Consider the following 13,539-nt stretch of genomic DNA (forward strand, 5'->3'; position numbering starts at 1 on the left):
AGAGAGCTAGCTGCCAGATTTAAACCCTGAAGCAACACCGTCAGTATATGTACTTGGTGTTCAGTAGTCAACAAAGGATGACATTTTCAAATTCAATATCAACTATAAAGATCAGTCATCGACCTGCCGTGGAATCTTGTCTGTCATTGATTCCCTGTTTGACCCAATCGAATTTGTGGCACCATTTATTTTTCAGAGAAAGTGTATCCTGGTAGAACTGTGTCAGAAAAAAACATAGGATTGGACAATCAGCTACCAGATGAATTATATTCACAATGGGAAGTTTGGAAAGGTGGTCTCAAAAAGCTTAAGGAAGTTGTCATACCAAGATGTTATCACCCTAATACCATTAATAAGATCATTTCTCTGATGTGAGCAGCACTGGACATTGAGCTTGCTCTTACCTCCACTTTAAAAATGACAAAGGTAAAGTGCATTGCAGTTTGGTAATTGCAAAAGCTAGAGTTGCACCTACAAAAGTCACAAGTGTACCAAGACTGGAATTTGCGGCGGCTGTTTTATCTGCAAAAATGAGTGTCAGGCTGAAGACAGAGCTTGAAATAAACATTGACCAAAAATCCTTCTGGACCGATTCACAGGTTGATTTGGCTTATATAAACAATGAAGCAAGGAGGTTTCATGTATTCGTTGCTAACTGTGTGCAACAAATAAGGGACATTATGCATCCAAGCCAGTGCTACTATGCTAATACCTTAGAAAACTCGGTTGATCATTGTTCTAGAGTTGACCTGGTTAAGAGGTTCCAAATTTCTTAGGGAAGAAGTTAGTCCAACACCACATACCTCAGCCAATTTGCTTATTGGTGACCTGGAAGTTTAACCATTCCAAACATTTGTTACCACAGTCAGTGACAGTACTGACATTATAAGCAGTTTCAGTCGACTGTCCTTCTTGTCAATGCTTCTAAAAGTTGTGGCAAGGTTGTAGCTGTTGAGGAGCATCAGAGAGCTGCTGAACTGGTGACCAAGCTCATCCAATAGGAAATGTTTTCCAAAGAAATGAGAATGATTAGGAACAGGAATATTCTTCTAAATTCTACAGCCTATACCACCTGGATTCTTCTTCGTGTACATGGAAGACTGAAGAAGTGATTCTACCAAAGAATAGGTACATCAGCAAGCTAGTTTTGTTATGTTACCATCCCAAAATTTGTCACCAGGGTCAAACGCAAACTCAAATGCAGCTTAGAATGAATAGATTCATTGGAGGTAGCAAATGAGTTCCCAAGCTGATACACAAGTGTGTGCAATGCCGACGACTGACAGAGAACAATGAATGGCCGAACTTCCCAAAGAGCATGTCGAAGTATCTGCTCCTTTCACATTCTGTGAAATGGACTGTTTTTGGCCCTTTGTCATAAAGAGAGCTCACAATACAAGCATTACGGTCTAATATTCACTTGTTTATCATCTCACACAGTTCATATTGAAAAGATTTGTCCACAGGTGCCTTTATCAATGCCTTGAGATGCTTTATAAGCCTTGGAGGAGTAGTTTGCAAACTTCATCAGGGTACAAACTATGTTGGGGCCAGGAACGAATTCAAAGATTGCCTGAATCAAGTTTACATGAAAACTCTGGAAGTCTTTCCCTCAGAGAAACAATGCGAGTTTGCTTTTAATGCTTCCTCTGCAAGTTACACTGGAGGTGTCTGGGAATGACAAATACGAACTATGTGGAGTGTACTCAATGCCACACTTGCTCTGTGCCCAGGTAGGCTTGATGACATCAGATTGAGATTGAACGCCAACGTCGTTGGATGTTGCATTTTATTTGGAAGTAAAAATCGTATTGACGTCAGACTCAGAACCCAACATCAGGCTGATGTCAATGTCCAAAGTCGGTCACACGTTGCATTTTGGTTACTTTCCAACGCAACCTATAAACAACCAAATATCAATGTCTAGCGATGTTACAGCTTGACGTTGTGTGGAGGTTACCACTATGATGTCTATATTTGACAATAATATGAGGTTGGTTTAAGATGTTGGCTCGACGTAGAAGTTTGGTCCCTTTCTAACATAACCTAAAATCAACCAAATATCAATGTAATTTCACGTAGTTATTGGATGTCAAAATAACATTGCCTATAGATACTGATGACCTAAATCTAACCTAATATTAACGTCTTATGACGTTGTGTGTCTGCTGGCCATAGTTAATAGTCACCCACATACAGTAGATGGCATTAATGATCCAAATTTACTGGAACCACAAACCACTTACTATTTATAAAGTCTGATGTTGTACTTCCCCTCCATGAAAATTTATCAAAGAAGACATGCTATGAAACGATGGCGTAGAGTTTAATACTTGGTTAAGCAATACTGGGGTGGTTGGGAGAAAGAGTACTTGCCTAACATTTCAACACGCCAAAAGTGGCATGCTCCACGCAGAGTAAGTGATGTTGTAATAATCAAAGAGAATGTGCTCCCAAGAAGTTAATGGCAGTTAGGAAGAGTGGTTGAAACTGTCAAGGAAAGTGATGGATTTGTGAGACGAGTGAACCCAGCAAACAATTTTGTGTTTAATAGACCTCTAATAGACATCGACACATAGACAGCTTGGCTAAAACAAGGCTAAACTTGGGATGTCAGTGAAAATCTAATAGACCTCTAAGAATAGCCCAAAACTAGACAGGTCGACTCTAATCTGTCTATTTGACAACTAGTCTAGTTTTGATCTATTCTTAGACATCTATTAGATTTTTACAGACAGCCCAGGTTTAGCCTTGTTTTAGCCAAGACCGTTACCAGTTTGTGAATATTAATGGACAGCCTTCACAAGTCAGCCCAGTAAAGTATGGGGTGCCTCAAGGATCAGTTTTAGGCCCTATGCTGTTTACAATTTACATGCTACCCCTGGGAGACATTATTAGAAGACATGGGATCAGCTTTCACTGCTTTGCAGATGATACTCAATTATATATATTTCAACTAAACCTGATGAGATGTCTAAACTGTCTAAGCTAACTGAGTGTATTAAAGATGTTAAAGACTGGATGACCAACAATTATCTTCTCTTAAACTCAAAACAGAATTATTACTTATTGGGCCTAAATCCTGTACACAGAATTCAATCTACAATTGGAGGGATACAAAGTTAGCGTTAGCTCTACTATAAAAGATCTGGGTGTCATACTAGACAGCAATTTAACTTTTGAAAATCATATATCCCATGTCACAAAAACTGCTTTCATCTGAGAAATATCACTAAGTATGCTATCCATCTCAGATGCAGAAAAGCTAGTCCATGCTTTTATGACTTCTAGGCTGGACTACTGTAATGCACTGTTTGCTGGCTGCCCAGCATCCTCTATTAACAAACTTCAAATAGTACAAAATGCAGCTGACAGAGTTCTTTCCAGGTCTAGAAAACATAATCATATCACCCCAATTTTATCCTCCTTACACTGGCTGCCTGTTAAGTTTCGCATTGAATTTAAAATATTTCTTCTCACATATAAAGCTTTAAATAATCTAGCGCCTGTTTATCTAACCAACCTTCTGTCTTGCTACAATCCAACCCGCTCTTTAAGATCTCAAAACTCAGGGCTTCTGGTTGTACCTAGAATAGCAAAGTCGAGTAAAGGAGGTCGAGCCTTCTCATTTATGGCACCTAAACTCTGGAATAGCCTTCCTGATAACGTCCGAGGCTCAGACACACTTTCCCAATTCAAAACTAGATTAAAGACCTATCTGTTTAGTAAAGCATACACTTAGTGCACCACTTAGGGGGCTTCCACACAGGTTATGCATCTTGTTTATGTACACTAGTAACAGCAGCTACGCTAATTATTCTCTTTATTCTCCATTTCCACCTGGGGATACTCTTCCCGTTGCCCTCAGACTATGCAGAGTCACTGATTCGATCCAAGACCAACGACGAGATGATCCCAAGGTTTCCATATCCTGGACCAGGCCGTATCCTGAGCAGCTACTGTGGTGGTCATGGAGGAGTGGAGAACATGAGACTGATTCCTGTGACGCTCCAGGGACAGACGAGTCTTCGCTGAGGCCAGCTTCCAGCCTCCGCTGCTGAGACTGCAGCTCTGCACAAGACGTTTGGCCAGCGGAGAAATTAAAATGATCGTGCCCAACTGAGTCTGGTTCTCTCAAGGTTTTTTCTTCACTTTCGCCAATTAGTGAAGGTTTTTTTTCCCTCTCTGCTGTCGCTTCTAGCTTCCATGGTTTGGGATCGGTAGCGCTACGCATTGTTGGATTTTCTCTTCAGTGTTTGGACTCTCAGTAGTGATTATTAAACCACACTGAACTGAGCTAAACTGAACTGAACTTAAACACTACAAACTGAACTACACTGTTCCAATTTACTATGAGCTTTTATGTGAAGCTGCTTTGACACAATCTACATTGTAAAAGCGCTATACAAATAAAAGTAAATTGAATCGGAAAAAAACGCCTATGTTTAGACATCTATTAGACATCTTTTTTTTTTTTTTTAAAAAAGCAAAGCTTGCTGGGAAGTTACGAGTAGCAGAACAAAAACTCATAAGCAAATGTGATCAGGCTTCCAAGCTCTCAATCTTTGAAAGGCCGATTCAGAAGTTCGTGGTAATTCTTGAGGAAGAGTGACTGTTAATAACTGGGATGATACACTCTCATCAGACCAAGTAATTATTTCTGAAATACTTTTTAGCCCTGATATACATTCATGAAAGTAAAAGTAGTCATATTAAGGTTCAAAATCATGTTCGGATTAATTTTAGTTTGTTATATCAATTCATCCTAAAATGATTGGTGGGAGTGTAGTTGACCATTAAATGATCATATCACTTTAAATTTGTTCAGAGCATGTCACGTGTTTTACGTAGCCTGAGTAACAAAAGTTAGTCAGACTAGCAGTGAGAAGAGGATGCATGTTTCTACGCAGTGCATGGCAAGATCCTAAAACCCTTTAGTAAAGCGGAGTGAGGTATGTGAAGTTGATTATTTAAGTCCATTTAAGTCGTTTGTATGTTTATGGCAATCGTGAGCTCTGCCTTTCTATTAGTTGTTTCAAACTGTCTTTATTTACTTCATCATTTAGTTTTTATATGTTTCTCTGTAAATGGGGTCTTTATTTGTGGCCTTTTTCTGTATACGAGTTGCATCTATCGATTTTGTTGTTTCTTTGTGTAGTTTTATGGTGCTACACATACAAAAGTAATGAAAGTGGAATAATGGCTCTCGTCTTGAGCAAAATAAAGTAAAAAGTACACATCAGAAACTCTCTGTGTCTCGTTTATTGATGCCAAAGGGCAGCTACACCCAACATGTAGCTGAACATCTTTGAAGAGTCACTGCTGTGGTTTCAGTTCACAGAGCTGGTGGTGAAGATCAGCCAATGACCGCTTAAACTTTTGTCAGGAAGTCAAAATGAAGCCTAAAATTTACAATGACCATTCTGAAGTGCAAAATATGTTTGTTTTTTTAAACTGACAGACACTGGGTTGGTTCAAATGTACCAATGTTTTACAAATCTTACAGGGTAATTTTTTAAACATTGTGTTATGTTGACTACAAGCATTTCACATCCTCTTAACAACAATAATTATTTTTATTTTTGCACTCTTTGGTGTGTCAGATATTAAACAATTCTCAAACTAAGAAATGGCTACTAAGAAACATAAATAAAGATTTAAATGCTTGTATTCTCAGTAACACCTGCATGTTCAAATGTAACATCACCAACCTAAGCAGAACAGCACTGGTGTTAGCACTGTGGTCAGACTGATTATTTGTGAGAGGTTTGCAAATGCACGCGAGGCTCAAGCGCTTCTGCCCACAAAATTACTTTCCGCTTCTTCCTAACAAACAGTTATAAAGAACTCTAAGCTGTGTCCAATGTACATGATACACTACTAATTGCTGTGTTTTTAGTCTGTAAAACAAAAATACTAATTCAGTTTCATTCGGTGGCACCAAATATAAAAGCAGTCACTTACATGCTATAAAATTGTCACCAAAGGCTAAATTGCTGAGGAATATCCAAAAAACATCATTAGATTTAAGAATTGGAGCTCTGACAGGGACATACACTGTATAATAAGGCACATAACCATTTTAAAAAAGTCAGATGTTGATGTGACTAAACTTTTTCTCTTTTAGGTAAGTTAGGATTATCAAATGTGTTTCTCTCATACTTAAAAGCAGAATAACGACAGAGATATTTGTTGAGAAATTGTTATAACTTTTCTTAAAAGTCAAGTTTACATACAATAAGATTATTCTGCCTCTGAAAAAGCTCAGATGATGGTGTCAAGGTTTTGGAAGTTTCTGATTGGCTAATTGACAACATTTGAGTTAATCGGAGGCAGAACTGTAGAATAGTATTTAAGGAAAACCTCAAACACACTGCTTCCTTGTGTGACAACATGGGAAAATCAACAAGCCAGAATCAACAAAAAAGCCAGATTACAATTTGCTAAATTACACTGGGAGGTAAAGAATAATTTTTGGAGAAATGTCCTGTGGTCTGATGGAACTAAGATTGAAATGTTTGGCCATAATGACCAGTGTTACATTTGGAGGACAAAGGGGAAAGCTTACAAGCCTAGGAACACCATCCCAACTGTGAAGTATGGGGGCGGCAGCATCATGTTGTGGGGCTGTTTTGCTGCAGAAGGGACTGGTCCACGTCACAGCATAGATGGCAACATGAAGAAAGAACATTATGTAGAAATACTGAAGCAACATCTCAAGACATCAGCCAGGAAATTAAAACTAGGCCACAATTGGGTCTTTCAAACAGACCATGACCCTAAGCATATAGCCAAATTAGGTAAAATGTGCTTTAAGGACAACAGAGTGAATGTTTAGGAGTGGCCATCACAAAGCCCTGATATTAATCCTTTAGAAAATTTGTGGGCAGAGTTGAAAAAGCTTGTGCGAGCAAGACAACCAAAAAATCAAACTCAGTTACACCAATTTTGTCTGGAGGAATGGGCCAAAATTCCTTCAAACTATTGTAAGAAGCTTGTGGAAGGATACCCAAAACATTTGACCAAAGTTATACAGTTTAAAAGCAAAGCTAAAAAAATACCAAGGAAATGTATGTAAACTTTTGACTGTCTAGAAATTATTTAAAAATTCTCTCATAATTCTGGCATTTAGCAAATGTAAATCATTTAGGTAATCCTAACGGACCTTAAATAGTAAACGTTTAGTATGATTTACCATCAGACATTTTTTTAAAAATGGTTATGTTCCTTTTTTTAGAGTGTGTGTAAACTTTTGATTTCAGCTGTAGATCGCAAGTGCCCACAATTTACAGTGTGTGATTCTATCTTGGCCCTGTTCTGTTGATTTGTGATCCAAATATTAGTAAAGGGCCTACCTGTCAACTCTCGTGTTTTTGCCACACCTCTACCAGATTATGCACCCCCTCATTCACTTGTACAGGTTGAGGTTGGATTTAGGTGTGAGGGTTGGTATTAGGTTTGGGGGTGGGGTTAGAATTAGGAGGTGTGGTTGTTATTAGGCAATCAGGTGCATAATTTAGCAGGGGTGCATTTTACGTCACAACACGGGGATTCTCTTGTATTTTACCTTTCTCTCCCGATATCATCCCATTTAAGTATTTTCCCATGTTTCTCCTGTGTTTAAATCTTTCTGTGAAAAGTGAAAGTAGCATCAACACAGAGATCTCAAATGTGACAATAATTGCAAGAACTGTTCAAAAGAAATTATGCTTTTAGTTTTATTTTGGCTTGATAGCACATTAAAATTAATATAAAGATGGTTGCATTCACTTCCTTTCCATAAAGCTCCTATGTAACATCTGAATCCGTCAATTCATGTAACAGTGCCGACACGCTCTGAACTGATAAAGACACCCAGATCAGCTTCTGTACATGCGATTTAAAGAGGAGCGAAAATAGACTCTTTGGGAATGTGAATACTTCTGAATGAACAGATTAAGGAGTTTGGGGTCATTTTTGGTAGTGTTTGTGAGTGTTTTTTTATTTTGGTAAGGGGGAGAGATCTTTTTTAGAGATTTTTTTACATCCCAAATTTGACAGGTATGGTGTAGGGTGGTGCTTTGTTGTAGGGTGGTGCTTTGTTGTAGGGTGGTGCTTTGGTGTAGGGTGGTGCTTTTCTGAGTTTGTGAGAATGTATTCAGCATCTCGAAAATAGTTTTAATAATTGTCATCGATAAAATCTGAATTTGATTTTGCTAACAGTGATTGGTAAGGAAAATAATCCTGGTCATATTCATCTTGTTGTTCCTCCACAGGCAGTTCTCAAATTACATCATCATTTGAAGTTTAATCATTTTTACAGCGAAATGTTGAAGATTATTATTAGCAAAACCACATTATGCCTGCTCCTGTTGCTCATTTGCGGTAAGTGTTTCACTTTTTTTTGCAGTTTTTTAAGTATCGCAGCTTCGATCTTCTCTGCTTGATAATGTTGTTGTGAAATCCACAATTAATTTAATCTGAAGACAATCTACGATGGAGCATGACCTAAAATCATCACAACATAAATCATAATGTCATTCACAAAAGGTCATTCAACCCCTAATATGTATATATGTGTATATATATATATATGTATATATATATATATATATATATATATATATATATATATATATATATATATATATATATATATATATATATATATATATATATATATATATCGTAGCACACTGGAAATTTTTCTTTAATTTTAACAAAAAATCTATGATGTTAGCGTACAATATTATGATTAAATAAAATATTTTTAATCCTTTAGAATCCAAAGACCACATGTTGATAATAATGTTCTACGAGGGATAATTACTTGAATTAGGGTTTTTTGGGAAAATCAATATTAAAAATAAGTCTAAAAAGAGAAATTGGAAAATACTTTATAATAGTTATAGCATTTTTTTTTCCCCAAATTTCCCTACTCATTATATTACGGTACTTTTTATTTATTAAGCATTAATGTTTTTACATATTTATTTTATTTACTATTTACATTTTTACGTTTTTGTTTTTATCTATTATTGCGTATTGTAAGCATATTTATGCAAATTTTAATTAATTTATACAAATTCTCATTTTGTATTAATTTATACATATAATTAATATTTTTGATCAAAATTTTTTTTTTATTTCATGTGTGTATAGAATTTTGTTTTACTTTTATTGTTTTATTTATAAAAAATTATATAAATTATCTTACATTTTAATGTTTTTTTCTCCAAATATATTCGTGCACCACTACTATCACTACAACTTTGCGCTCCCCTGAGGCCCCCAACCACAGTGTTACGTGCCTCCCCTATCTAGGGTCAGGGAAACACGCAACAATTTAACTTAAAAGGGGAAAAACAAAAATTAACAACTTAAATTTAGCCAAATTATAAAATAAATTAGAGGCCAATTATGATAATAGAAAATATAACAAAATAATAAAAAACTAAAGGGCAAGGCAGCCAACAATCATCATCCTTCTCCTGTCCCAGCACTCAAACAACAACTCACACCAAATCCAATGTCAAAAATAAAGTACATTTATTAACAGATTAATAAATAATAAGGAGGGGATAATGCCAAAACAACAAACAAAAGATCTAACTGAACTGAATGAGGAAGCCACTTTCTAAACTCTCAAAAGAAAATTAAAAGAAAAAAAACAAAGATCTTACCTTGCTCCCTCTCTATCAGAAACAGGAGAAAAATAAATGTATTTAAACAAAAAGTGGTATCCTCCTCTGTACAGCTCCAAAAACTTGAAACAAAACCAACAAGATAAAGTATAAAAAAAACAATGGGATTTTAAAGTGAAAATTTCACTATTGTTCACAAACAACAAGATTTTTTTATATTACAATAGTATCCCAAGCACAAAAGCTAGTGTGGGGCAGGAGAAACAAATGAGAGCAGCCTTCACCAACTAGTGTTTGGCACCATCTCCCTTTGTTCCTACTGCCGCATGCCCCAACCAAAAGGTGAGACAAGGTAGAATGAGAGAGTGAGAGAGAGAGAAAACAAAAGCAACAACCCCCCCCCCCCCCCCCCCCACACACACACACACACAGGGTGGCAGTGTACCACATTTGAGACCACATTTTAAACGCACACATACATTTTTCTTTTACAACATTTTTATGCAACAACAGTTTGAAAACCAATTTTAAATGACAGAACTACAGCAGAAATCCGGAATATGTAAGATTATTTTTATGTTAAACAAACTTTGAAGTAAAAAAAAAAAAAATTACAGATTTAAAAATTTTAAATAAATCATTGCATATTTGATATTAATTAAAATTACTAATAGTACAGTAACATAAATAGTGTGTCTAAGAAAATTAATATTTATGTCTTTGTGGCATTTTTTATGTTTTTATTTTTTATTTCAAAGGAATCTAGTGATAAATTTAATAAGTAAACTCACTATCATATGTTAAACATTTTAAACCTTCGTCACTGTGCTTCAGTTGTGTTTGGTGATGATACAGATGAAGTGAAGTCATTATCAGAGACTGAGGGAGATTCTGTCACTTTAAACACTGATGTTACTGAAGTACAGAGAAATGATCAGATACTGTGGATGTTTGGACCTCAAGAGACTCGTATCGCTGAAATACATAAGCAGAGCATTGAGATATTTGACAGTAATGAGACATTTGGAGACAGACTGAAGATGGACAGACAAACTGGATCTCTGACCATCACAAACATCAGAAATGAACATTCTGGACTTTATAAACTAAACATCATCAGCAGTAGAGGAACTTCATACAAAAGATTCAGCATTACTGTTTATGGTGAGTTCAATGTCACTCTGATACACTGATTATTATTTTATAATATTTTCTAGTTCATTCAGGACAGAAATCCTGCAGATGTAACCTTTAAAGAATGGAGATAATCTACTATATCAACTATATAATCATTTTACCTGCTGTCAGGAGTAGAACAGATAAAATATACTCAACTGTAAATTTGCTCATTTACTTTATGCTATAAATAATAAAATCTCTTATGTTATGTTTTCTAGCTCCTCTTCCTGTTCCTGTCATTAGCAGCAACTTTTCAAACTCTTCATCCTCAGACTCCAGTTGTTCAGTGTTGTGTTCACTGGCTAATGTGAGTGCTGTGAGTCTCTCCTGGTACAAAGGAAACAGTGTATTGTCCAGCATCAGTGTGTCTAATCTCAGCATCAGCCTCTCTCTACCTCTGGAGGTGGAATATCAGGATAAAAACACCTACAGCTGTGTGGTCAACAACACCCTCACAAACCACACCACACACTTGGACATCAGTCAAACATGCCACACAGGTAGAGGTATGTCAGTGGGGATCAGTGTCTATTTACTGACATGCACTTTTTCATCAACTATTTTGTGAACATGAAATATGAATAAATGATGAATATCCAAAGTGACCTACTTTCTTTTCTGTTGTAGAAACTCCACCTGCAATTTTCCTCCCTGCATTAATTTCTGCTTTAGCTCTGGCTGGACTTGCTGCTGCGATGTATTTCCTATATATAAAGCAGAAAGGGAAAAAAGGTATGACAAATTACCATGTTTTGTAACAACAACAACAACAACATCAAGCATTATTACTATTATGCATTATTAGCATTATGACTGACTCTCTTAACTCTTAAGTTGATGGTGGCAAACCAAGTACACAAAGACTGACAACAGCCCAATCTGAGGACATCGAGGATGTTGACATAGATTATGCTGAAGCAACATTTTGCTCAAAAATTAAATCTGAAAAGGTAAGCTATTAACACCCATTTCTCACATATACACTCAAAAAAATAACTCATCGGATGAAATCAATTTAATTAAGGTCAGAATTTCCATCCAATAAATTTGTTTAGCACCAACAAAAAAAAGCTATTTACACAATTAAATGAAATTGAGTTGGTCCAACTTGATTTTATCAAATAAAAGTTTAAATACATTTGTGCTTTTATTTAACGTTAACTCAAAGTTCGGATAATATCATGTATGTCTATTATGAATCGTACATTTCGACCTCTCTTCGTTTTATGTGAAGTTATCCTAAATGAAAAGAGACATTTTAAACATAGTACAGTTGATTGAGACTGATCTCAGAACTTATTTTAGGACAGTTATTGCTCATTGAGTATAAAGCGACAAACTGCAGTCTTGCTAATTAAGCTGCAACAAAAACCCAAAGCATGGGTATTTCTGCAAGGTGGCAATCTCAAAACTCAAAGCATTACATGAAACTCTTCTAAATCCTCAAACTCAAGCGAAGACTAAACTCTAACAAGTCTTTCTATTAACTTTAAACACCTAAGATTACTTTTATTGTCAATATTTCCCTCTCTTAATTCAATCCCACGCAAATGGTTTGCAAATTTAAGTGGACTGAACATAAAACAAATAAAATGGCCAAAGAAATTCCAAGAATTGAGTTGTTTCAGCTCATTTTAAACAGGTAGTTTGAACAAGCAGCAACAATCTCTTTTTGATGTAAACTTAAAATAACAACACAAACTGAGATTTTTTAAACAATGTGATGTTTTATAAACAAATTTCGGGAGGAGCACGCGCAGAAGTTTCAGTATCAAATACGTCATTGACAATCATTCTATTATCCAATCAGTTCTTGACCAAACCCCTATATATACCAAAGCTGTCTTACCTGCAGCATCTTACGACTTTAGCATCCCTCCAGCACCCCGTCACCTCACCTCTTAAGCATTACAATCCCGGGGGGAGCGTTCTGGGGCCGGGCTAGATACTTCGCTCGAATCCCTATTCCTCTCTGTTTTCTGATAAGGGGAATAACTCGAGTTTGGGTGTCTTCCCCGAGCTCAGAGCCCTCTCCCCGGACAGCACGCCAAATACACTTTATTCTGAAACTATTGCAAGTGTGAACTCGTGAAATCCTGCTATTTAAAGTCATTATGATTATAGTGAACAACCAGCACTCTCAAGCTCTCATACTCCAATGACGGAAACACTATTACAGAAATAGAAAATAACATATACAAAGTCTTCCAATGTTGTGTGATATATTTGAGTGAGGAATGGTTCCAAGGTAAATTTTAATGGCAGAAAATGTATTTATATGACATCATAATTAGTATTTTTTACAAACATTCTTACAGAAGAATAAGAACACAAGTTCTTTTGTCACTTATTGAGATATCTGATATTTTCAATACAAGCACTGAATAGTCACACAGATATTCTCCAGAAATGCTTTTAGCCCTTCTCCTTTCTCAACGGAATTTTGTGTTGTCTTGCAGAATGCAAATGGGACTGAGGAAATTATATACTCCAGTGTCGCCTTATGAGACACCAACCAACTATTTTATTTCAGCACAATACTTTTGTCTGGATCTATGCTTAAAAACATGAAAAAGGGAAATAACATATTCAGATGACCATATCACTGGACTTTTTTTCAGATTTTGAGGAAAAACCACATTCATTCTTTTTCTTGTCGGCTTAGTCTCTTTATTAATCCGGGGTCGCCACAGCGGAATGAACAGCCAACTTATCCAGCATGTTTTTACGCAGCGGA

At 36.2% G+C, this 13,539-nt stretch overlaps 1 protein-coding gene across 1 annotated transcript; it reads left to right on the top strand.

Annotated features, from left to right (window-relative positions):
• The first annotated feature begins 8,306 nt into the window (after window positions 1-8,306).
• Window positions 8,307-13,309, top strand: LOC130216670 (uncharacterized). The gene is made up of 6 exons (XM_056448553.1): window positions 8,307-8,364; window positions 10,458-10,787; window positions 11,021-11,302; window positions 11,430-11,534; window positions 11,637-11,752; window positions 13,262-13,309. Exons 1-6 carry the CDS (start codon window positions 8,307-8,309, stop codon window positions 13,307-13,309), a joined length of 939 nt encoding a protein of 312 aa, XP_056304528.1.
• Window positions 13,310-13,539: the final 230 nt, after the last annotated feature.

This window comes from Danio aesculapii, chromosome 22 (assembly GCF_903798145.1).
Source record: "Danio aesculapii chromosome 22, fDanAes4.1, whole genome shotgun sequence".
NCBI classification, from domain to species: domain Eukaryota; kingdom Metazoa; phylum Chordata; class Actinopteri; order Cypriniformes; family Danionidae; genus Danio; species Danio aesculapii.